General features: G+C 38.5%; 1 protein-coding gene across 3 annotated transcripts in view; it reads left to right on the top strand.

Annotated features, from left to right (window-relative positions):
* SLCO5A1 (solute carrier organic anion transporter family member 5A1) overlaps positions 1 to 23,770 on the top strand; it is a 74,000-nt gene that overhangs the window by 41,272 nt on the left and 8,958 nt on the right. For all 3 annotated transcript variants that reach the window (XM_058831710.1, XM_058831708.1, XM_058831709.1), the window contains exons 5-9: positions 5,186 to 5,350; positions 8,692 to 8,890; positions 16,684 to 16,843; positions 20,380 to 20,621; positions 23,395 to 23,459. In XM_058831710.1, coding sequence (XP_058687693.1) covers positions 5,186 to 5,350; positions 8,692 to 8,890; positions 16,684 to 16,843; positions 20,380 to 20,621; positions 23,395 to 23,459 — 831 coding nt within the window. The remainder of the gene's footprint in view (positions 1 to 5,185; positions 5,351 to 8,691; positions 8,891 to 16,683; positions 16,844 to 20,379; positions 20,622 to 23,394; positions 23,460 to 23,770) is intronic.

Genomic DNA, 23,770 nt, shown 5'->3' with positions numbered 1-23,770 from the left:
GTGGGCTTTATGGAATAAGATCATGCCTCAAGCTTTTCAGCTGAGGCAATTTTGTTTATAATGGGAAGGAAAAAAGGATCATATGTGCCTAGGTCATTTAGCATTGCTTCTTCTGAGATGCAGTGAACATTTTATACTTTCCATTGAATTTCAGAGCTTCATCTTTTTATAGCACTATGGGCAGTAACTCCACTTTGGCAGTGGCCGGGAGACTGTTGATTTAGTAGGTCATATCTTCTGTTCTACTAATAAATATCAATGATGTCATAGTCTGCCATGACAGAGATCAGTGCCATCACATCTCTGTAAAGATAGTAAATGTTTTGTTCTTCCAATATGATTTCATCTTACCCAGGAAGCCTGGCAAAATTATTTTTGCCTTGTCGTAACTTGTCCTAATTTCCTAATTAACTCTCTAGGTGAATGAAAAGAGCTCAAAAAGTTACGAGAGTCTTTTTCTGCACTGCATGCCTGTATAGGCTGAAGAAATAAACCAAAACTGGCTCCATCCACAAGTAGTCTCAAGATTCAGTGACCTGAGCTTTATTTTGGCCCATGGTAGAGCTGAGATTAGATAAAAATACAGATACAACTTTGCTTTTTCACATGTTTCAAGTTGCAAGGGCTTGGAATTCAGTCTTTTCTTACTTATGTTTCAAGTAGTAAATGTGAACTGAAGAATGCTTCTGAATCAGGTATCAAAAGTATTAAATAAAAGAGTAAGTAGGTCAGAGGAAGAAGAAAATTGGATGTAGTTTATTGGGGAAAAATAGAGAAGGTGTAGATTACATGAGCTAGAGGAGTTTATGATGAAGATACCATGGTTAAATCCCATATGTGCAGATACTACATGAATCTGAGCAGACAAAACTACTGTTTTCATTTATTATCTAGATACCCTTAAGGTTTTGTACCATGGAAATTGTATCTGCAGTCCTTTTCACTTAGCACTATAATGAAATTTACTGTGCAATTGAATAAAGGAGCAGTGTAAAGAAAACAAATGTATATATTACTTAAAATAGAATTATCTAATCTGAATTAAATAATATATCTAATTAATTACATATATTTTGTAGCCTTTGGGTTGTTTGGGTTTTTTTGTTTTGTTCCTTTCCTAAATGTAGAATATTCCTGTCTGCCTTTTCATATCTAGCAGCTATCGTATGCCTTTCTCAGTGAGTTCCAGTGAGGGACAGAGACAGGATAAAAATGATAGTCAGGGCATCAGCAGAGATAAAAGAAACTCCTGAGGGGCTTGTGACTGCAGGATAAGCCCACTGAAGTGTTTTGCCAAGGATCTGGATTGGAGTTTCTGTGCTACTTGAAGATCAGTTGACAGGGATTGGAAGAGGAGCAGGAGACAGGGGGCTGTGTGTGTGGACACTTGGTGGGCACTGTAAATGTCAGAGGGTTCCGCAGACCATGGGCTGGAGATCCTGCAGTGCCACTGACCTTGAGCAAGGCACTTCCTTCTTGTCCTTTCTTAGGCTGTCCTGAGAAGCTCAAAATAGAAAAGATTGGCATAGCTCCACACAAAGATGAGCAGTGTTAACTGGAGCCTCGAGGACCTGCTCTAAATCACATTAAAATAAGTAATATTGATATCAAACTGGTTCTGAACCCCTCCTCTCTTGATTGGATTAAGATTAGGCACTGTACAACAATCCAGCCACCACCCAGGAATTTAAGGCCTGTCCTGAGAGTCAAATGAGGTTGTTTAAATGGTGTCGATAATGAAATGGCAAAATACTACTCTAGAGATCAGTGATTAGCTCCATGCAGGGTATATTTGATGTAGTTGTGTGTCACTTCGCTGGTTTCCATTCTGATAAACGAACCAGAAATTCTGTCTAAAATCTTGGCTCTGCTTTGTACTGCACAAGAGTGGAAGCTGCCTCTGAGACCTCGGCATGGATCCAGCCTTCTCCAAAGCTGCAGGTTTGGGTAGTGCTGTCCAGACTGGGAGCACTAGCAGAAGGAAGGTCCTTCAGCTGATATCTGCCTCACCCTTACAAGAGACTTTTCTGATGGACTACAAAAGGACAGTGCTGTAGGCTGGGGTGATTTATTCACATTGCATTGCCTTGGGATGGAACAGGGATAAAAGAAACTATATTAAATGTTGAAGAAGGAGGTGAAGTCAGAATTACTTGTGTTTTTATCAAAATTCTGTTTACAGTGCTTTGCTTAGAGAAATATTTATGAATACTTGTATTACTTGCAGATTTTTCTTACGTTTTTCTCTTACCATGAATCAAGCAGTGGTCCAGCACATGAGTAAAAGAAATATGAATACTGACCAGAGAAAAAATTCTGTCAAAGATCATGAAAGGAAAAAAATTGCAAGTGGACTAGCAAACCAGTCCAGCAAGGCAGGTTTCAATTTACTATTAGTTGTATACTAGGTTATTGGGGGAAAAAAAAAAAAGATGAGATGTTAAAATTTGAGTTACTTCACAGAAATATAAACATGTTTGCAGCCATGCTAAAAGATTGTTTTAGTTCTAGGAGTGTAGTTGATAGAGGTTTATTAGTTTAGATGGCAGAATGAGGGAAATTGCAAGTTCTGTAGGTTTGTTTCTGATTGACATTTGCAAAAACATGCAATGTCTTTTGAAGATGTCTTTCCTAAAAATTAAATCAGGTTTAATAATGGCCTTGAAATCAAAGCCTAGGCCTATGGCCAGACATACAAAAGTAATTTTACATAGAAATGTTGTAAAAGCATGACTGATTATGTACTGTAAAGGATCCTTTAAGTTTTTAGTGTTCTTGCTTTTTTACTATAGTTATTGTGGCTGAAAGATAATGAATTACTTAATAGTACCTTTTATTATAGGTTTTTAAATTCAGAAGTGTAGTACAGATGCTGTCACACAGAGTTTGATGGAGATCATGGGAGGAAATCAGGGAAAGTCTGACTCTGAATGTGTGTTTTTATTTCCAAGTTTCTTGCTATATAGCAGCTTTTCCTTGTGTGCCAGACAATTGCTGTTTATAAACCACAAATATCAACTCTTAAGTGCTCCAGGTGGCAAGTATTAGTGTGGCATACAGAAATCAACTCTTTCTTTCATGCCAAAATTTACAGTAATCAACAAAGCTGTTCTCTGAAGAGCCCTTCACACTGTGCTTATTCCAAGACACTAAGTTTTATCTACTTAACAGTAGAAATTTCATTTCAAAATACTAATTAGTTTTGAAATTAATAATGACCTTTAGCCTGAGTGCTTAGATGAGATGTAAGTAGGAGTCAACAGAAGTGCAGCTCTACATACAAACACCAGAGCAAAATGTTCATTAGCTCTGCAGTTCTTCGCCAAATTAATCCTTTAGTTGACTGAAAATTCTGAAGCAGACATTTTCTGAAGCTCAGTTTTACTAGGAAGGGCAAACTTTACCAGCTGTTATGATGTCTGGACCAGTCTCTTTGAAAAAATCGATTAAGCAAAGACCTTGAGTTCATCTCTTGGCCAAGAGCTACCAGTTTGTTTCTACAAAGAATACTCAGTTCATCATCCTAACAAAATTATCTTTCTCTCTGTGATGATACCTTATTTTCTCACACATTTTTAACCCAGGTGAGCAGCTGCCATTAAGTAGCCCAGTTTGCAACAGGACCAATTCTTCTTTCTGCTTCCTGACTCCTTTCTCACAGCAGCATCAGCATGGTCATAACTGCTTGCTCCTGTTGCTTCTATTGCAAACAGCATCACCATTTTTTTTTTTTTTAAAAAAGCTGTAGGTGGTAAAAACATTAAGATTCACATATATGAGTGCTTCTTAATATGATTTATTCATTAGCTAGTTCCACCAAATTTTGTATTTAACATTTAATATGTTTCTTCATAGATGTTGCAGGAGAGCATTTGACTACATTAAAATTATAAACCCAGTGCTCATAATGAATTCAGTATAAATTTTGACAACTGGCATAAGCTAAGACTGGATGCAGTCAGACAACTTAAGTGCTAATTTGCAGCTTGACAAGTTTCGACATGACAAGTGAAATTCTGTTTGCTTTTATACAGATAACCTACTGGAGACAGTGGAGAAAGTGAGATAGATTTTTGTCTTGACTACTTTTAGCGTCAATAAAATTCTCACTCAGTGTTCTTGCTCAACATGTAATTCTAATGGTTGCTCTTGTCATTGAATTCAGCTGACTTTGATTCAAGCACTATTCCGTTTCTGTACCAAGTGAAAAGCAAATGAAAAAAATCTGAACCTATAGTAGGTTGGATATAACACTTAAAAAAATTTTGATCTTGGGTAAAAAATGTCCCAAGGAAAACTTGTTTAAAATTGCAGCATCTAATGCCAAAAAAAAGCCCCACAAACTGCTGAATAGGGTGATGATAATTTGACATCACTGAAGGACTAAATTAAAAGTATGTAAGTGTTTAATTTTACAGTGTTGAATTTCATGGGAGTTTGATATTTGATTTGAGAATAATTGCAACATCTATGAATACTTTTTCAATTTAAGGTAATGATATACTCGGATTTTTAATTGATTGCTTTATTCCTTCTGAGAATATTAGTGAATTTGTAAGTAGTGTATGTTGAGATTCCTTTATATCATTGATGTAATCTTTTCATTATGCTTTGTCTGAATCATTATAAATGCTTTTAAATCATGAAGAAAAAGGTTTAACTAAAAATATTTTGGTTCCCCTTTCAAATTGGGTTATTATTACCCCAGCTTTCCAAGCATGGTCCTTGAAGCAGAGAGTAACAGGGGGAGTATAGGATCTTTTTTCCTCCTATAGAGTGCAAAACTCAGTACTGTCAGTTCAGCAGTGTGATATGTGTTATATCATAGAAAATATCAAAACAAGAGATCAGAATCATTCCAAAATCCCTAGATTTTATTGCTGTATTTCTTTCTGTTATGGTTTTACTATCTGTTCTTTCAGATGTTTTTTTAATACACACCTCAGTTATGATTGTGCCAAGTGGGGCCATGGCCCTGAGCAAGGCAGTGAGATGGGGTCAGAGCAGGGAGCAAAGGCTAGAATCGCAAGTATGCACTCTCCCTTCAGTCTAGCAAGTGTACCAGCTGCTAGCAAGCCATTATTGCCAGTCTGTCTCAAAGAAAATCAATTGGTTCTGTTTCAGTTTGCTTTTGTTTCTCACTCATTGTTTCTAACATTTGTTTGTCATTTTTGTCATTTTATAGAGCTTCCAAGAGCAGCTGTCAGGATCTTAAGCAACATGACATTCCTTTTTGTGAGTTTGTCATACACAGCTGAGAGTGCCATTGTCACAGCTTTTATTACCTTCATTCCCAAGTTCATCGAGTCACAGTTTGGCATCCCAGCTTCCAATGCCAGCATCTACACTGGTAAGGCATTGCCACATAGTGTTATCTTGCAACGTTGGCTTTCACTAATGAAATTAGTCAACTAGGAATGAACCAAAAAGGTGTTTGTTCAAACAGGTGTTTGGATCCAGCTTTCTGCATTTGCTTAGATACTCAGAATATTTTTTGATGTTTGTTATATGTATTTAGTAAAATGTGAACTCATTTATATTGTTAAAGGGCTAGATATTTTTTTTTGCATAGGCCTAGACAGATGTTTTATCATTTGTTGATGGTCTCCAAGGGGGTGAAAACCAACAAAAACAAGCTAGAAAAACTGTAGACATGACTGCAATTTGTGTGCTTTGAAAGATCTCTTAGAACTGTTCTTATTGTCTGTGAATTTTGTCTCTTCTTTGATCTTTAAAATATCTTTGTCTTCTTTCCCCCAGTGAAAAGTTGTTTATCTGTCCCATTCTTCAGTTATCTCTCTCTCCTCCAAGGGTGGTGGTTTCCTCCTTATTTGCTTATTTGCATTGAGACAACAGTCTAGTCTAGTCCAGAACTCCCCAAATTCTCTCCTACCTGTCATTTCAGGAGACCCCAGTCTTGCATGTGTAGTGCCTCCCCTGCTGTACCAATGTGCAGCCATGTCCAACTTTTTACACAGCTACAGACACAAAATTTTAAGCTTCACACTGCTCTGTGACTGAGACAGAAAAGAACTTGCCTACTAAAAGAGGCCAAAATATTGTGCAGAATCGGGGCCTGTGTCATGCAGATAAGTTTCCTTCTCTTCTAGCTGCTTTTGTTTATAAAGACGTTTGTCTTTGTAATAGTCTTTTTAAATTCTCCATAGTGCTTCTCATATAGAATAAATGCTAATTGATAGGCAAGTTAGTTCTTTGTTCCCTCATACTTCCAGACACTGTGCCCTAGGAGTGATGGAGTGGAGTGTATTGTGGGGACACAGGTGAAGTATGGGGTGAAGCTGCCCAGGGGCATCTGTCAAAAAAGGACAAAAATTAGTAGAAGGAGGGAAAAAGACTTCACATGGGAAGAATTTACTTGCAGTGGCTGGAAGAAGTGCAAGGAATTTCTAGAGTGGGGAGGGGAAAGTCAGTGGTGCTTTCTATTTGAGAGTTTCTGGGATGAGATTTTCTTCAGGGCATGAAATCCCTGTGTTCTGCTTATAAGGAGGAGACATTGACTCATGGGACCGTGATGCTCTCTGAAGCTTAGGTTAGCTACACACACAGGAGTTTTGCTGTAATGAGACTTGATGGGATGGCTACACCATAACTTACTTCATTCTCAAGATAAACCAGAAACATTCATGCCAGAAGAAGTACTCAACAGCCAATACATTAAAAGAGGTAAAACTAGTGTGACCTTGCCAAAGTGTGAAGTTAATATCATCTGTTGTTTCCCCTGTTGATATTTTATCAGTATAAATTACTGATAAAGACTATTGTAATGAACGAGAAGAAGATGATGAAATATATCAGGCTGGATGTGCAACAAGGACAAAAGAGCACTGCTTCTACAGTCCCAGCTCTTAACCTTAGCATTGAAGTCAACAGTTGTTAATTTTATCAATTTTTTTTGGTAGGAAGGATGGGAAAGGGAAACTTGGAAATTCTGTATTAGATTGCTACTGGCTAATAATGAAAAAGACATGACAAGTTCACAAATTTCCTGTTTAGAATAAGGAGAATTTGCATGTTATTTGCATTACACACCTATGCTTAATACGCATATTGCCAGCTGAGTACCTGTGCTTCCTGAATCTCTTCATGTAAAGATTTTACTGGCAATTTTTTGTCTTTTAAGCAGCACTTCTTAATTAAGTCTCAATTTCCTTTGGTTTTAAAACAACCCTGGCAGTTATCATCATCAAAAAACACTATGTGCCAAACTTCACGCCTTGAACTTGTGCAGCTTCTACATTTAATTTCTGCTCTTGGAAGAAAGACTGGTTTTGGTTTTGTGAAGACATATTGTTTAGAGTCTTCCTCCTGAAATGACATTTTATTCTATAATGCAGTATAATTAAGGTGCCAGCTGGTGTTCCCTCTATTCTTGCCTTCAAAGTCTCAACATTTTGATAATGTCCCTTTCATCTTTAGACATATTAGCAGAGAATGAGTATGCTTTACAATAATCATAAAGGTATTTGCAAGTGATAGTCATACTGGCTTCTTCAAGAGACCAACATCTCTAACAATTTGGATTATAAAGTTTAGCTTCTCTGTAAATGCAGCTGCCAAAAGTGGTTCAAATTACATTTTTATGTAGAATGAATCTTTATTGGCAAAGCCTTTAATTAAAGACCTTCTTACATCAGTGAGAAGCAAAAGATAAGGGAAAGAAAGTGCAAGACATTTGGTGAATTTACCACCACCTCAGGACCTAACAAGTGGGGACAACCCCACTTGTAATGTGTTGCTTTACCTGATAACTTCAGCAGCAGAGCAGTAGAGGTTTCATAGGCATGTCTTTGTGTCCTAAACTTACCCTAATTTATTATCTTAATTTTTTAAATTGTATTTGATCAGTTTACACTTTACATATCTGTGGAGAGATGAATTGGAATGCTGAGGTAGGAATTGTGGAATCATAGACTCAAGGTTGGAAAAGACCACTAAGATCGTCAAGTCCAATCTTTGACCAAACACCATCATGTCAATAAACCGTAGCACCAAGTGCCACTTCTGATTGTTTCTTGAGCACCTCCAGGGATGGGGACTCCACCACCTCCTGGAACAGCCTATTCCAGTGGTTAACCACCCTTTCAGTGAAGAAGTTCTTTCTAATGTCCAACCTGAACCTCTCCTGGCCCAGCTCGAGGCCATTTCCTCTTGTCCTGGTGCTAGTTGCCTGAGAAAGTGCTATTCAGCTTGAGTTAAGTATCCAGAAGGCAAATTTGCAGCCAGGCTTGGGTGTGCAGTTCCAGGTGGGCAGGTTTCTGGGGTCCTGCTTGAGGTTAGCACTTGTGCTTCACTGGAATTAATCATGAGAATGGGAGGAGGAAGATTTGTGTCCAACTCTGGATTTCTTCACATTTTCAGTGGTTAAACTGGACCTATATGTAGCCTTTCTGCCCATTCTAAAATAAATACAAAACAATGTTTCTGCTTGTAAGTACAATAGTTCTCTTATACGCTTTGGCTGATGCTAATATGATAAGGAGGCTTTTATAAATTCTTTGACAACACTCCAGAGGTTTGAAAAGTCTGACTCAGTTTGCTAGCAGAGAATCAGACAATGGAGATCTTAGTGCAGCAGTTGCAGTCATCCAGTTATGGAATGAAACCAATATTTATGTTTTATGCCATTTCTGTAGGTTCTGTTTTAATGCTGTTCAAACTTCTTCCTGGCAGGTGTGATAATTGTCCCAAGTGCTGGTGTTGGCATTGTCTTAGGCGGCTACATTATAAAAAAGCTGAAACTTGGTGCAAGAGAGTCTGCAAAGTTGGCTATGATCTGCAGTGGTGTATCTCTGCTGTGCTTTTCAACACTCTTCATTGTTGGATGTGAAAGCATTAATCTAGGGGGAATAAATATACCTTACACAACTGGGTAAGTATCTTGGATGATTATCTCTGGCAAAACCAGCTTTTTCCAGTAAGCCTGACCTAGAAATGTAAAAAATGCTGATAGCTGATGTACTGAGAAAGCCACATGTTCAAATGAGAATTTAGTGAGTATTGTGATATAAACACAAGCTGTTAGTTTGTGGTCTTTGTTTTTTACATCTGGTTTATAATGCAATTTATGTAGTAACTCACCTTTTTGAGGGGTGAGAAAATGTGTTAGAATGGCCTTCAGTGATGTAGAAAAATAAGAATAATGTCCTCTGTAGATTACTTAGAATTTACTTAGTGTTTCAAAATGTTTTCTGCTCATAAAAATTGTGAAAAAGCTAAGTGGATTATGAAGATTCTTTCTGAATGGGTTTATTAATTATCACCTTAATAGTATTTTAGGTCTAGAGTCCCTATTTGAGAGGAATTGCTTGGGCATGTGCTGCTGACATTAGTGGTGTGCACTGCTTATGAACCCTTTGCTAGTTGTGTGAATGCCCTCCAGTGCTTGCTGGATCATCATATTGCCTATAGTTATATAGAGAGTGAAGAGGAATACAGTGAGGAATAAGGTGTAGATATAGGAGGGACTTGGGAGTGAGGAATGTAGGCTGTGGCATTAAGAAATGCATGAAAGGGCATAAAAGAATCAAAAAGGATGTTTGGAGGAAAGGCAATGTGGTAAAACTTGAGACATTTTCACTGGAAAGGGATTCTGTAGAAGCCTGATCATGAGCTTTTATTTTCTTTCTTACTTTGTACATGAGATTTTCCTCCAAATTGTCTTCTTCATGTAGGTTGAACACAGGAACAGAATAAGTGTTTGGAGAGTGTGAACCTATTTGAAGCAATGTTGTTTTCCTTTGCTTTTACATCTGAGGCATGTCTGCCTTTTAATTATGACCAGGTGCTGGGTATCAGATCCATCTGTATATTTGCTTTTAGGGCTCAGCTCTGGACTCCGAATATTTTGAAGAGAATGCAGAGTGTGGAGCAGGAAAAGAGATAATGAAATGGAGAAAAAATACAGTAGGGCATAGGGGATAGCAAGTGAAAAACAAGGAGGTAAAATGGGAAGAAGAAAATAGTCACTGTTTACACAGAGAATGTTTTGCATTGCTTGTTGCTGGGTGTTACTACATTGCTGTCAAACCTTTAGAGAAAAGAAAACCAGCAGCTGAAAGCCAAGAGCTGATGAAAAGCTGTTACTCCTTTGTATTCCTAAGACCTAAAGTTTGCTGCTGAGGGGCTGTCAGTAGAAGGAAGTAGCAGGGTAATATACCCTCATCTGAGCTTAGTGGGCTGAAGAAGGAGAGGAGAGGGATGGGAAGGGGGTGGAATGCTTTGATTGTCTGCTTGCTGTTAAATGTTTGTGACAGCCTGTGGGTATAGATGAAGAAATGATGATTAATGTGAATGAAAATACAAAATTCAGATAGGAATTAATTGATCTTTGTGGCAAGTCAGAATGTCCCTGCCTGACTAATGAGAAGCCTGTGCCTTTCTGTTTGGAGAAGAATCCATTTGATTTAAATCTATTTCTAAACTGAAGACAAGGCATACTATTGTCATGTAACTCATAGCCTTCATGCTGGAATTGTAGGAGTATCTAATTTTTCTTTAGTAAGTAAGATAACATTTGCAGTAAATACATAGCATCAAGAGAAATAAGCATCAATTCATAGCTGTTGTGCAAGTTTGCAGTAGCATTACTTCCTTACTACCTTCATCTAATTGTTCTTACTGAGAAAAGAGGTGAGAAATACTAATGGCAAAATTCTCACAACTGTTGATGTATATAAACTCTCTGAAATCAGTATAAAAATTGTATTGAATGTAATGTCATCAGAAATTGAGAATTACCAGCATGTTACAAAGCATGGTTCAGCTAAATTTTTTTAACGCAGAGATCAAGTCCGCATTTATTATCAAAATGATGATAAAAAGGCAACACTACACATAAATTAATCTTGAATATCTGACGTGATAAGCATTCTCTTAATCCTCATGATCAATCATTTGATAGCTTCAAATCACTTATTTAGTAGGCAACTCTTTAACTCAGCCATCAGAGAGTGTTGTTGGCCATGGAATAAAAAAAAAATCATGCTTTCATATTGAGTTTAATAAAACACAAACTTCATTCTCTACTTTGACTGTAGTGCAGTTTAGTGATGTCAAATCCAGTTCAGTCTGCAAGATTGGATTGGGAATGCAGTAAAGCTGCCTGGTTTGGAATAAATGTGTTGCATGATGCTCTGCCCTAACATGGCAATGCCAGGTCTGATATCTGACCTACCTGCACTGGCTGCAACCCAGAGATCTCAGATGCATTAGGCAGTGTAGACATACCCTGCAGGATAATTTCTGGACAAATACGTTCACTTCTAGTGTTTGTTTTTTATACATTTAAAAATACAGTTTTTTCTTTGGTGAACTGAGCCATAAACCACTACAAAGGAGAGGGATGAACAAGGTTTCAGTTAACATAGAAGTATGTGCATACCAGTACTAAGAAAAGTAGGCAATGATATTCATAATTCAGAATGTTTCATAACTCAGTATTTTTCTAACTGTACCAGCTGCAAGGAAGTGGACAGGACCTAGAGGCATGTACAGATTAGAATGTAATAGAAAGGATTTTCTGCTGTTTTATGGTGGACACAAGCAGTTGTGCTGTTGATGGTATGTCATCAGTATTTTTGTTCTCAGGAAGATCAAGGGTACCTCAGTATTACACATCTCAGCATTTTAGAACCTATTGTTCTGTGCCCCAGCCTTGTTCTGAGGTCATGTTTGATATTTGAATTGCAGCGTTAGGAGCCTTATGTCAAACCACAATATAGCATCCCTTCTCCTGCACCATAACAGCATCCAGGTGGGAAATGACTGAGTGAATGGTCTGGACAAGAGTCCAGATGGCTTTTAAATATTTATATGGAGGGAAGCTCCACAGCCTCCCTGGGCAACCTGTGTGACTACCCAGTCACCTTCCCAGTGAAAACTGTTTCACAGTGTTTGTAGGGAACCTCCTGTGTTTCAGTGTGTGCCCATTGCCTGTCTTCCTGGCACTGGGCATCACTGAAAAAAGCCTGGGTCTGCCTTCTTTGTGCATCCCTTCACGTATTTGTAGGTATTGATGAAATCTCCCTGAGCCTTTTCCACGCTGAACAGTCTCAGCTCTCTCAGCTTTTCCTCAGATGCTCCAGTCCTTTCATCATCTTAGCGGATTTTCAGTGGCTCCTACCCAGTACACACATCCATATTTCTCTTTTACTTAGGAGCCCAGGACTGAACCCAGCATTGCAGGTGTGGCTTCACCAGTACTGAACGAAAGGGAAATAGCAGACATCAGCTGCTTTGTTTTTTTTCAGACTTGTCTCTTGCATGTATTGTTGTATAAGGCAGCTAAAGCAGCCTCCGTGGTGAGCTTACTCATAGTGACAGATTCCTGGATTAGTTCAGTTCCATCTCTCACATTTCTGATATGTAATGAATCAACACAGACTCTTTTTGATTGTTTTGTGGTGTTCTGGTGCAATTAAAGTTTAGTTAAAGCATGCAATTGGCTTACTGAGGTATTTCACATAAAAAAGTATTTCTATTCTTCCTCCTGTGTGACCAGTATTATTATTGTATCTATTTCAGTCCAGTCAGCCAGTGGTATCCCTTAACTTGAAAGCAGTGACTAATTGGATCAGAACAATAACAACAAAGAAGGAATCCAGCTAGCACAGTGAGAGGGTCCCTTGTTTGACAGCTACACAAAAATTGCATCATCGCTGCAATTCCAGCTGCTTCTTAACAAGGAGACTGCAGATCTCTGTCATCCAGAATGTCCTTCAATACTAAACTGCTATCAAATTAAGATAATCCTTTTTATCATATAGCCTAATATTAAGATTATAGAAACTATGTGGTGAGGTTATCTCCTTCCCTTTTTATTTCCTCGGTCCTCTAGGTTACTACAGTGATATCAATAAAACCATGTGCAAAATCAATTATTTGTTTAGATGTTACCAAAATACAGTTTGACTTTTTTTTTTTTTAACTGCATTTCATTTAAATTGTAACCTTGTGGGAAGAGGGTCCATTTTTTCCCCCCACAACGTTTGTTCATTGACTGTCAGTGATGTTTCAGTCCAAGCCTGAGTATGTGAAATAACAGGTCACAGGGCAAAGAATTCCAGACAATAAATCTCATTGTATATTTTCCCTTTCTTCACTTTACTCTTCTACCACAAACCTTCCCTGGAGTAATAGTTGGAGAGAAAAACACAATTTAGAAAAAAATGTTAGAAACTAGAGTCCTTTACATTGTTAGTCACATTGAAGGTCTTCTCTTTATCAGCTTTACCAGCATTTTGTCATGGAGACACAGAACAGTTTCCCTGAGAAGTGAACAAATGCAATTTGTCAGATAGGGTTCTGGGTTTTGTCTGAGCACATGTTTAGCAAACTTGCAGTTGAATCCTATTAATGGAAGGAGCAGCATCCTTGTTTGTAATTGAAAGAATAGTTCAGGAAGTGCTGTCATTTGGGGCTGGTTTCTTTTTGTGTGCTCGTGCATGACTGGTGTCCTTGGCAGCTCAGGTGCAGCAGTGTTGCAAGTTGGCTGTACCTGCACCTGGTGAAACAAGCAGAGCAGCTCTTCCTCAGACATGCCATGTTTCTACAGCAGCTGCTGCATTGAAGCTAGGCTGTTTTTCCCATGGATCAGCTCACGAGCAGGACATACTAGCTTTGGTGCAGTTTCCCTGAGAACTTGTGCTTAATGGCTGATGCAGCTAAATCTGTGATGGGCTGTACCAATTCAGGAATAAGTGCTTTGTTTTCCTTTGTGGAGAGTAGGCAGCCTTTCAGTGCCAGAAGACAGGATTAGTAGAGTACTTTGGTTCAGCTTACTTCCAGAAGAATGCATACCTTCAAGAAGAAATGATTCCTTCCTGAAATAAGTGTTCAGGAAATCTGTTGTATGTTGTAGTATGTGCCATATGGTTGATCCCATATGATGAAAATGGGGTAACACAGACAGGTGTTAGTGGAGGTTTCATGTCCCCAGCATCGGAAACTCCTTCATCCTTCATTTTTTTCCTACCACTGAAAGAGGAGTGGACAATGTGTGAAGAGTGAAGGTAATGAAGATGAAAGCATGAGCCTCTTACAACTGTCTGATAATGAACTTTTGGAAATGCAGCTAATAGACTATTTTGTCTATTAACATGTTCTTGAAAGGATGAGAAAACCCAGATCTCTCTGTGTTCAAGGTATTTGCTCTAAGCAACAAAAAGGAATTCCCCAAATAAGCCTTACAGTGATATGCTAAGGATAAAAGGTGATGAAAGCTGGAGAGACAGAGCTTGCAGTAACTTATTATTAATTTGAGCATATTTGTTCTGTGTATCTGTAAACTTCAGTCATCTTCCAGGACAAACAAAAAAATGCCCCTGAGATTAAATTATCACAGTGCTCTCAGTTCAGTTTCCCGTTTCATGCTTCTCATTTCTTGCATGCCTGATTTCATTCACCTTTTTTTTTTTAAGCTGATTTCCTAACCTCTGTGTCATGGTAATGTTCAGCAGTGCAGCTGAAGTGAGTTAGCTGCTTAAGCAGAGCCACACAGGGAGTGGGTTCTCTTGCCTGTGGAACAACCCTACCCATCTCTTCCTGAGAGGGGTTTTAGGTGGTGGAGGAATAAGAGATGAGAAGAATTTGTGCTGCAGGGTGAGAGAGGTTGGAGAGTGGAACCCGAGCTGTGCCTTTCCCGACAGTCTGGGCTGTCCCTGGACCTGGTCCTGTGCAGTGTGGCAAAGCCCTGTTGTCAACAGGAACACGGGTGCAAGGGTTTCCCAGGCAGGTTGTGGAGTCTCCCCTTATGCCAAGTATTCAGGCATGTGGGACATCCAGCTCAGCAGGCTGACTAGGATTTTGTAAAACTCTAAAAATGCTGCCTCTCCTGTTGGTATGAAAAGCTTTTGTCACTGTGCTGCTGAAATTTACATGTTCCTGAGGAATGTTTGGATGATTTGATGTTTTGTCCATTGGAGAAAAAGTTCTGTTGAGAGATTATTGGAAAAGTCTGCCCGTTGCTATATGATGTGTTGCTGCATACTGCTTATTGAAATTCAGCAGGATATAATATGACAAATTTCAGCTGATAGTTGAGAAGGTGACAGAACCAGTACCAGTTGTGGATATTTGACTTCCTGCTCAAGCTGCAACTTGTTTCTAAAAGTGTACTTTGTTTGTTTATGGAGCAAGAAACAAAACACTCAGAAAGGCTTTGGTTAGCATCCAACTAGACCACAAAGTGTAAAGTAGTTCCAAGAGCTAAATTTGTGAACCTGATTTGTGTGATCAGTAGACAGTCAATAAATATTTGAAAGCTACTTAGTAATATTTAATTGTCTGCAAAAGTGCACAGCTGGGAACACAAGCATATTCAGCAAAAGCAAATAGTGGTGTATAAATACAAGAAAACCAGTCAAGTGGAATCCTCTGAGCAGCAGTTGTGCTACTGAGTGTCACTAATGACAGGAGGTGAGGTGACACAGCATGGGTGACAGTCACTGTGTGCAGAGTGGCTCCTGAGCCAAGCCTCAGGTCTAGTCAGGGGTAGAAAGTAGGAACTGAAGAACATTCCTTGTGGTCCTTGTGGTACCTGGGATGTACTGTGTCTGCTGCTAGTTCTGTTCACACTGGCCTTGCCCACATCACAGACATGAAGACAAGCCAACAGCAGCCCTTGTGAGGCTCGGCAGCCATGGCAGTCTGTGAGCATGTGTACAGGATCTTGAGGATGCAGCCACAAACCCAGTACAGATTCTGTTCAGCTCCTGCCTGGCTGAGGAGGTGCTGAAATTCCCTGGATATCTACTGATCTGCTCAGAGCAGAGGTACTTGAGGTAGTTTTAAACAGCAGTGGCCATTGAGCAGTACTGAGAGCAGGGCAAACAAGACAGAACAGTTAATTCAGTATTACACTGTAGTGCCTGGTGTGGAGTGGTTGTGCATTCCAGTATAATTCTCAGATATTAGTATAGTTACCAGTTCTCAGGGACTACTGAAGTGAAGTAAGCTACTGTTTGCAGTTTGGCCAGAGCTCTCAAAGCATAGATTTATGTGGTGTTAGGGAGCCATGTAGGTGCAGGTGTTTAAGCTGCCTTGACTCAAGGATGGGAAGGAAGCATTTGAAGTATGTCCAAATCCATAAGGGATTTGGGCTTTGTCCACATTTTGGGGAATGGTCTAGGGAAGCAGAGTGTGATTAATTTACAGGCATTTAGTAAAAGCATAGCAGTCTTCCACATCTAGAGAGCTTCCTGTAGAATGCAGATATTTGTATAAGTAATACAAGCATTGTTTTCTGAACAGCTGCTGGTATGTGAAAAAAGATGCCTATTAGTTCACAGAACCTTTACATCTTGTCACTGAGTCTTTCATTAGGGATCGTCAAGAAATTACTGCAGCTTGGAACAGACATACAGAATAGTAGTGTCTTACTTCATAGAGGAAAAAAAAACCGGGAAAAATACATCTATCACGTAGCCAAATACAATACAAATTTTAAACTTTGGTATTATTTCTTTTATTGTGTTTTTAGTTGATGGCAAGTATGACTTGGGTGTTCTATATTGTTTACATCATATACATAACCTAGAGTTAATGCAGTCTTTGATAATCAGTTCTCAGCTCCAGAATTAATGAGTAGGATGTTTGTTCCCTCTGTACAGGAGAATATGGATATCTGTGCGTGCTCTACTAGCATGTTCTTTTTCCTTTCTTCAGTCCCACTCTTGCCATGGCCCACAGGAATCTGACTGGAAGCTGTAATGTTAACTGTGGATGTAAGATTCATGAGTACGAGCCTGTCTGTGGATCAGATGGAATAACATATTTTAATCCTTGCTTAGCTGGCTGCATCAATGGTGGAAACCACAGCACAGGGGTAAGTGCTTCACTCACCATCCTCACACAACCCCTGAGTAGCCCCTCAGGACCCATGCAGATGGAAGACTTCTCTGTTCCTAGCTCAAGCATCCCTCCTCTGAGCTTCACTCTGCAGGTGACTGGTCCATTTCTGAGCCTTTCCATGATTTGAAAGACTGGAAGTGCTGTTACTGCATGGTCCCAACCCACTTCCTTTAGTTATGTACCAACTTGAGGCACAAGTTCATTTGTACTAAGTGAATCCTCCAGCTGAGTGAGTGCAAATGCCGTGGGATAGGGAAGGTTGATGTTTCCTGTACAGACCCCAAAGACCTTGGTGGCAGTGACCTGCATGCCTGTTGTTCTGCAGGGCTTGGAGAGGGTACTTTGAGTCAGTGTTGTCTAACTCAGCTTTCTGCCAACATAGGCAGCCATGTCAAACTGTCTTTCCACAAGCTCAGTCTTACCTTTTAGAGCAGTTTGGGGCTTTTTGTGACTCCCTCTCTGAACTGAAGGAAGAACTTAACTCTTCAGATAGTTGGAAGTGTTTTAAACTCATGTTTAAGTTTAGTTAGGATTTGTTTAAAGTCATAGGTGTTTGCCTCATCATTTTGCCCAAGTAGCTCTTGTAAAACATTTCAACCAGTCCCATGGCCTTTTTCTAAACTTCTTCCAGGTTAAATGAAGGTTGTCATCAAACTCAAGTAACCAGAACTTAAAAGATGTTAATAATCTATTTTCTTTTTTGGAAAAACATTGCTTGTTACAACCCAGCATTCTAGTTATGCTGAACTGGAGAAGGACATCCTCTTGGTAAAATCAAACCATGGAAATTTGGCAACTTCCAAGACTGGGCACAAGAAGACAGTTGAAAAGTAGAATCTGACTTAAGTATCACCAGAGCATTATGGTCATATTAGTTTGCTTAAAAATTTAAGGAATTAAATTCTTAAATTCTTCTGTTGAAGAACTGTCCTTTAAAAAAAGATAATTAAGAAAGACAGTAAGTATTGTAAACATTGATTTTCTTAAGGCTTGAGTGTGCTTTCCAGAAAGCTTACTTAAAATCAGTCTCCTGATTTGCAGTTGTGAGCCAGCCTATGAAGCAGGAGGATGTTAGTTCCAGCCCAGTGTTTTCTCAGGTCACCTGGATAATGGTCTGAAAAACTGTTCATACATAGATGTCACTGAGAACAGATTAGTTTCCCTTAACCTTTTTTTTTTTTTTCCATTTTAGATTATTTTGATAGTTTTTAGTAGAAAATTGTTTTGACCAATTGAAAAGCCTGCAGTGTGAGCCTGTGGTTAGATTTCAGTGTCTGTATCATCTAATTTGTGCTTTCCTGGATTGAGACATAGGCTTGATCTTTGTTGCATTTCATCTGATATTGAACCGGCACTATTAATTTATTTTAGTAGGGCAATACTCTGGGGGTGTGTGCTCTTCACTACAGATTTTGAAACATACTATCACATTTTTTGATTTAAGAAAAGATGTTTCATGTCCTGAAGTTTTAACTCAGTAGCTAATGGTGAACAGAATAGGGCTGACATTGCTTGGAAAAGGTTTTTTTTTAATTAAATAATTCTTATTGTATGATACTTTTAAAAACAACAAATGTAAGTTGGCACCACTGTATAATACACAAAATGTTGCTAATGTATAATATTTAGATTTAAAGTTATAGTGTTTTCAAAATTAACCCTTTAAAAATTCAAACTAAGAGGAAAGGATACCAGTGTACAGTTCATACCTGTTTTATATATATATATAATTTATACATATACATTCCTATACTCTTAATATTTCTGCCATGCTATGTCTGTCTAATTTAATACACAGACTTAGTTTTGCTGGTGATGAACAAAGATTTTATATTAAAGAGGTTTAATTTCTGTAGGATTCCTATTTGGTGTTTGCATTTGGAAGCAATAAGGAATTTAGGATGAGGTACTGTAAAAAGAAATCAGGTGCTCATGTGATGTTAGAGTGGAGTGCTGCCATAGGATACCAGAATCTATCATTAGCTTTGTTTCTAAGTGATGTTGGCCAAGTCAGGTAAACAAAACTTCTCCCCACTGGTCATTAGTCTTGTATTCTTCATGTTCTGGATGATGAACATGAGCAACAACGAGAAGTGCCATGTATAGATGAACTGGCTAAATCTGTATTTGAAGGCCTGAAAAGTTACATTTAGAAAATACTTAGTTGGCTATAATGGAAAATATTCTGAAAAAAAGGATTTCAGTTGTCTCAAATTAGTCACCCATGTTTGTGAAATCTTTGATCCATTTCAGTTACTTAACTACAAAATAGATATAACATCAATACCTCATAACTTGAAGATAAATTACTCCTTTTTGAAGGAGTTAAGCTATAATATAGTGAGTGTTATAGAAAATCCAAATGAAATATGGGTACTTCCATCTTTGTAGTGGAATGTCCTTAGTCTGAGGAAAAAAATACCTGAACTCATATTTTGAAATTGGGAGATAAAATACAGGATAAATAGATACATAATTAAGATGTTCAGCTAAATCCCATGGAGTAAAAAAGAGTGAGGCTACATCGTGGCATGGATGCATATAAAGGTATATATTAAAATTGACAAACAGCTGTGATTTTGGTATGTCATGATGTCTAAGTGCTTAAATTCACTGTCTTAAGATGATTTTGTAACTTCTGTGCCTGTGGTCCAGTGTTTGATGAATGCAAAAACTGAGACAAAAAGCTCCTTCCTGTAACATAACATATATCCTGACCAGTTTATTCTGTGGCACTGGAATATTCTGATCTGCTGCACACCCCTTTGCCATACATTAGGTAAAAATAGAAGTAGGGTAAATGTGAAAGAAGGCTATTTCTGATCTAGCTCTTCCTCCCCTTGTTCAAATCACAGTCCTGTTTGCCTGAGAATTGTTACTTCTTTATATAGTCTCTTCATCTTAATTTCATTCTCTTTGTCCATTCAGGAATCTCTCGGTGAGTCCTCTAGTCTCACTGATTTAGTCTCTGCTTTCCCTTTACTCTCTGTTTTTGCTCCTGCCCAGGTCTATGCTCACACCCAGGTGGAAGGTCCTGAGCTTCAAGCATGAAGTGCACCTTGTGGCTGTTTGGCCAGATCTGGGTAGCCTCCCATTAACATGGCAGAAGACACTGCCTAAAGATGAAAGTCAGCAGCTTGCTGAATTTCAGAATGTGGCATTGTCACTGCTGCCTGAAGAGCATTTCCTAATTTTTTTTGTAGAAACATTCTTCTTCAGCCTCCCTGTCAGAAGTGATTGAATTGTTTTGTCAATATTTCCCAAATATATTCCAGACATTTCTTAAATTCAGGCTAAATAAAGCAATGGAAAGATAACGTCATCACAAAGAGTCCAAGCCAGCTTTAAAATTACTTGGAGACGTGACTTTGCTTGCGCTTGGGGTAATGATGCTCAGGGCAGAAGATTCTCAATTGAGAACTACCACGGGACTGTTGTACAACATCTCTTTGCAATGTGTTTCTTACATATATATTTTTCACGTGGAAATGTTCCCTTTTCTTCTCCCAGGTCAGGAATTACACAGAATGTGCCTGTGTTCAGAGTCGCCAGGTGATCACTCCACCGACAGTGGGCCAGCGCAGTCAGCTGCGGCTGGTGATTGTCAAAACCTACCTGAATGAGAACGGCTACGCTGTGTCTGGGAAGTGTGATCGAACCTGCAACACGCTCATCCCATTCCTCATATTTCTCTTCATTGTAACCCTTATAACAGCATGTGCCCAGCCATCAGCAGTCATAGTGACACTCAGGTGAGAACTCAGTTATGTTTTGTAAGTAATTTTGACTTGCCCGCTATCACCAGTGCCTGGCAAGCCTGTGTATCCTTAAAAAGCGAATAGAATCCTTGTGTAGCCTTAAAAAGTGAAAGAGCTGACAGGGATAGGGTGAAATCTAGGTTTGTATTTAGAATATGTAGTATGATAATCCACTTTATGAAACATGAAGTGTGCAGTAAATTCTGGGTGCTATGAAAACAAGCAAAACATCATGAAAGAAAATGATTACTCCTGAAAAATTTTCAACCCTCTTAGAGTAATGGCTTGGATTTTCAAATGCAAATGAAAAAAGTTAGTATTCAAAGTCATCCTGTTCTCATTCTTAAAATTGCTCATTCCTGCCACATGCCTGGTTTTGAGTCTCCCTTTTTTATCTTCACAAGAATTTTGAACTTCTACTGTAGTAGTGGTGTAATTGCCACTGCTTCAAGGATAGAGAGCAACACAGCTTTGTAGGAAAAATGCAGTGGCATTTATTTGTCAATTTGAAAAAAAAGCATTCATATTTTCAGATTGGCTTTTCCCATTTCTGCCATCTAGTGTGATCAGCCTATTCATTCCCTGTAACATCTTCATCCACTTAAAACAAGGTTCCTGTAAGTGAAGTTCTGCTGATTTTTAAAGAAAAGTGAGCTGAAAAAAATGTAATACGGTCTACTGCTAAAATAAATTTGTATTTGTTTAATCTATGTTTCTGCTGTTTAAAGAGAATGAGGACTTGGAAGGAAATTATATAATTACTTACTAGAATTTACAAAGCATACCCGTAAGCATTGGTTCTGCTGGTAACAGGAGGACAAAGAATGGTTTAAATTGGGACTGTTTGATTTGGGATCTGAAGGCACTGTCCAAACACTGACAGGCATGAGGCATCGACCACCTCTCTAGGAAGCCTCCTGCAGTGTTTGAGGTACTCTTCAGAAGCACACCCAGAATGATCCAGATGCATATGAGTATCCTGTCCATTAGACGAATTTAGAGCTGATCTGAAGTAAATCCCTACAGATGCTTGAAATGCTTGTGGTGTTCATGTCAAGTCTCAGCACTAGCTGTTTAGCTGCATTAATTGCTGTCATAGAGACACCTTTTGTCCTGGTTTTGTGTAAAATCTGTCTTCAAAGTGAGCTTTTTTTTTTTTTTTTTTTTTTTTTTTTCGCCAGTCTTGCACCTTTCATTTCTGTGAGGATGGTCCCCCTAACCAAGTAGGATTTCCTTCTGGCAGTGTTGTCTTTAGAGCTTCAGTCTGATACTCTGAGACAAATTTAGGCCTCCCTAAAAATAATAATAATGGCAAATCTTTGTCCTAGGTAATGGAACTTTGGAAAACATGAGGCAGGTCAGGACTTAGCCTTGGTATCCTTAGGCTCAGTTGTGAGCACAGCTGAGAAACCCTCTGGCAGGAATCTTTGTCTCACCCCCTCCAAGGACAAGCACTCTCTTGCTGTCATTTTCTCCATTCAGGTGACAAAGGTTTATGCAGGAGCCTGCTGCTGACACAGGGAGGACTGTGCTGTGTCACCCTGAGGAATTTTGCCTTCCAGTTTGCTTTTCAAAAAATCCACAGGATGGCTGTAAGGATCACTCTTGGGACATTAAAGCCAGGCACTCAGGGCTGGACATAGCAGAATTCCAGCTGCTCAGCCTTACCTCAACTATTGTGTGCACAGCACCGTTATAACTCAGAGACTTCTGACTTTAGTTCTTCTGTCTTTGTATTTCCCACTTGTAAAATAATAGTAATAAAAAAAAAATATTGCCCTTGCATTGCAATTAGCAAAGACAAATGAAGATGAATATTGCAGTGTATCTCACAATAGTGAGGTACATAAGGGACATCTCCAACAGGATTTTGCAATGCTCAGTACAAAAAATTGGTGCCCACACACATGGGCAGTGACACCTGCTGTCCCAAACCACATACTGTGCTTTGTGCATTGGTTAAAGGTCTGTGGCCCAGGTTGGTTATCCATTTTCTCAATTTCTTGCAAAACTGGGTTTCACAGCTGCATTTCTTTGACTGCAGATTTTTGTGTATTTTTATGGTTTATTTCAATGTCATTAGGAAATGTCTATCTTAAAACCTTTAGATTAAGAGTTAAAAATATTTTTCAGTCAGTAGATAATTTGTGGTTTATTAAAATTGTGGTTGCAGTGTGAAATTTTGTTACTTTGTTTTTAGTCTTCATAAGCTCAACATTTTTCCTTTGAAACCACTGAAAGGAATCTATTACTTCAATTGAAAAGGTACTTAAAGAGACTGTTTGGATGTTTGTACTGAAATTTTTCCTAAAGTAACTCCAAAGTGCTTATGCTACACAAAGATTTGTTAAATTCAGAAGCTGAGTCCAGCCTTCAACAATTTATTTATCTATTAATTCTAATTTACAAAAAAAAAAAAAAAAAATAAATTAAGACATGAAATAATAGAAAGCTATCATGAGTAACCACAAACATTTTGTGTGGATTCCCTAAATTTCCTTAATGTGTTTGGATCAAATTCTTCAGGCCTCACACAGGTTAAGAAAGGTCAAAAGGCATGACTGAGATTTTGATTAAAAAGGTCCCGGAGGGGTTGACTGTATTTTTTCCTGGCAGTAGGAGTTAACAATAGTAGAAGCTAAAGAGAAGAAATTTAGACATAGATTTTCTACAGCTGAGAAAAAGGCCATGCGGTAGAGCCAGAACATACCAGGGTGATTATCAGTTATGACTGTTTCTTCATTGGAGTTTTCTCTTCACCTGCTAGGTCTGTGGAAGATGGGGAGCGGCCCTTTGCACTAGGAATGCAGTTTGTTTTATTAAGAACTCTTGGTAAGTCTTACAGTAGCTCAGCATTTTTATAAAGGCCATGTTCAGCTTAAATGCATCTTAAAAGAACTAAAATTCCATAAATATCCAACTCATTGCTTCACGTAACTGTATTAGGAACTGAAAATTAATAACTTCTGAAGAGATTTCATCTGAAAATGTGGTTAATTTATTGTTTTTGGTTACTGACTTTCTAGAACAACATTGTTTCACAGCAAGATAAATTTTTACAGTTTCTAATTGTATTTAAAAATTAATAGTTACTAAATATTATTTTATAGGCATTTTTTATCTTTTGAAATCAGAATTTTGTT

This window comes from Poecile atricapillus, chromosome 2 (assembly GCF_030490865.1).
Source record: "Poecile atricapillus isolate bPoeAtr1 chromosome 2, bPoeAtr1.hap1, whole genome shotgun sequence".
Taxonomy (NCBI): Eukaryota; Metazoa; Chordata; class Aves; order Passeriformes; family Paridae; genus Poecile; species Poecile atricapillus.
This window is presented reverse-complemented; position numbering and strand designations above follow the sequence as displayed.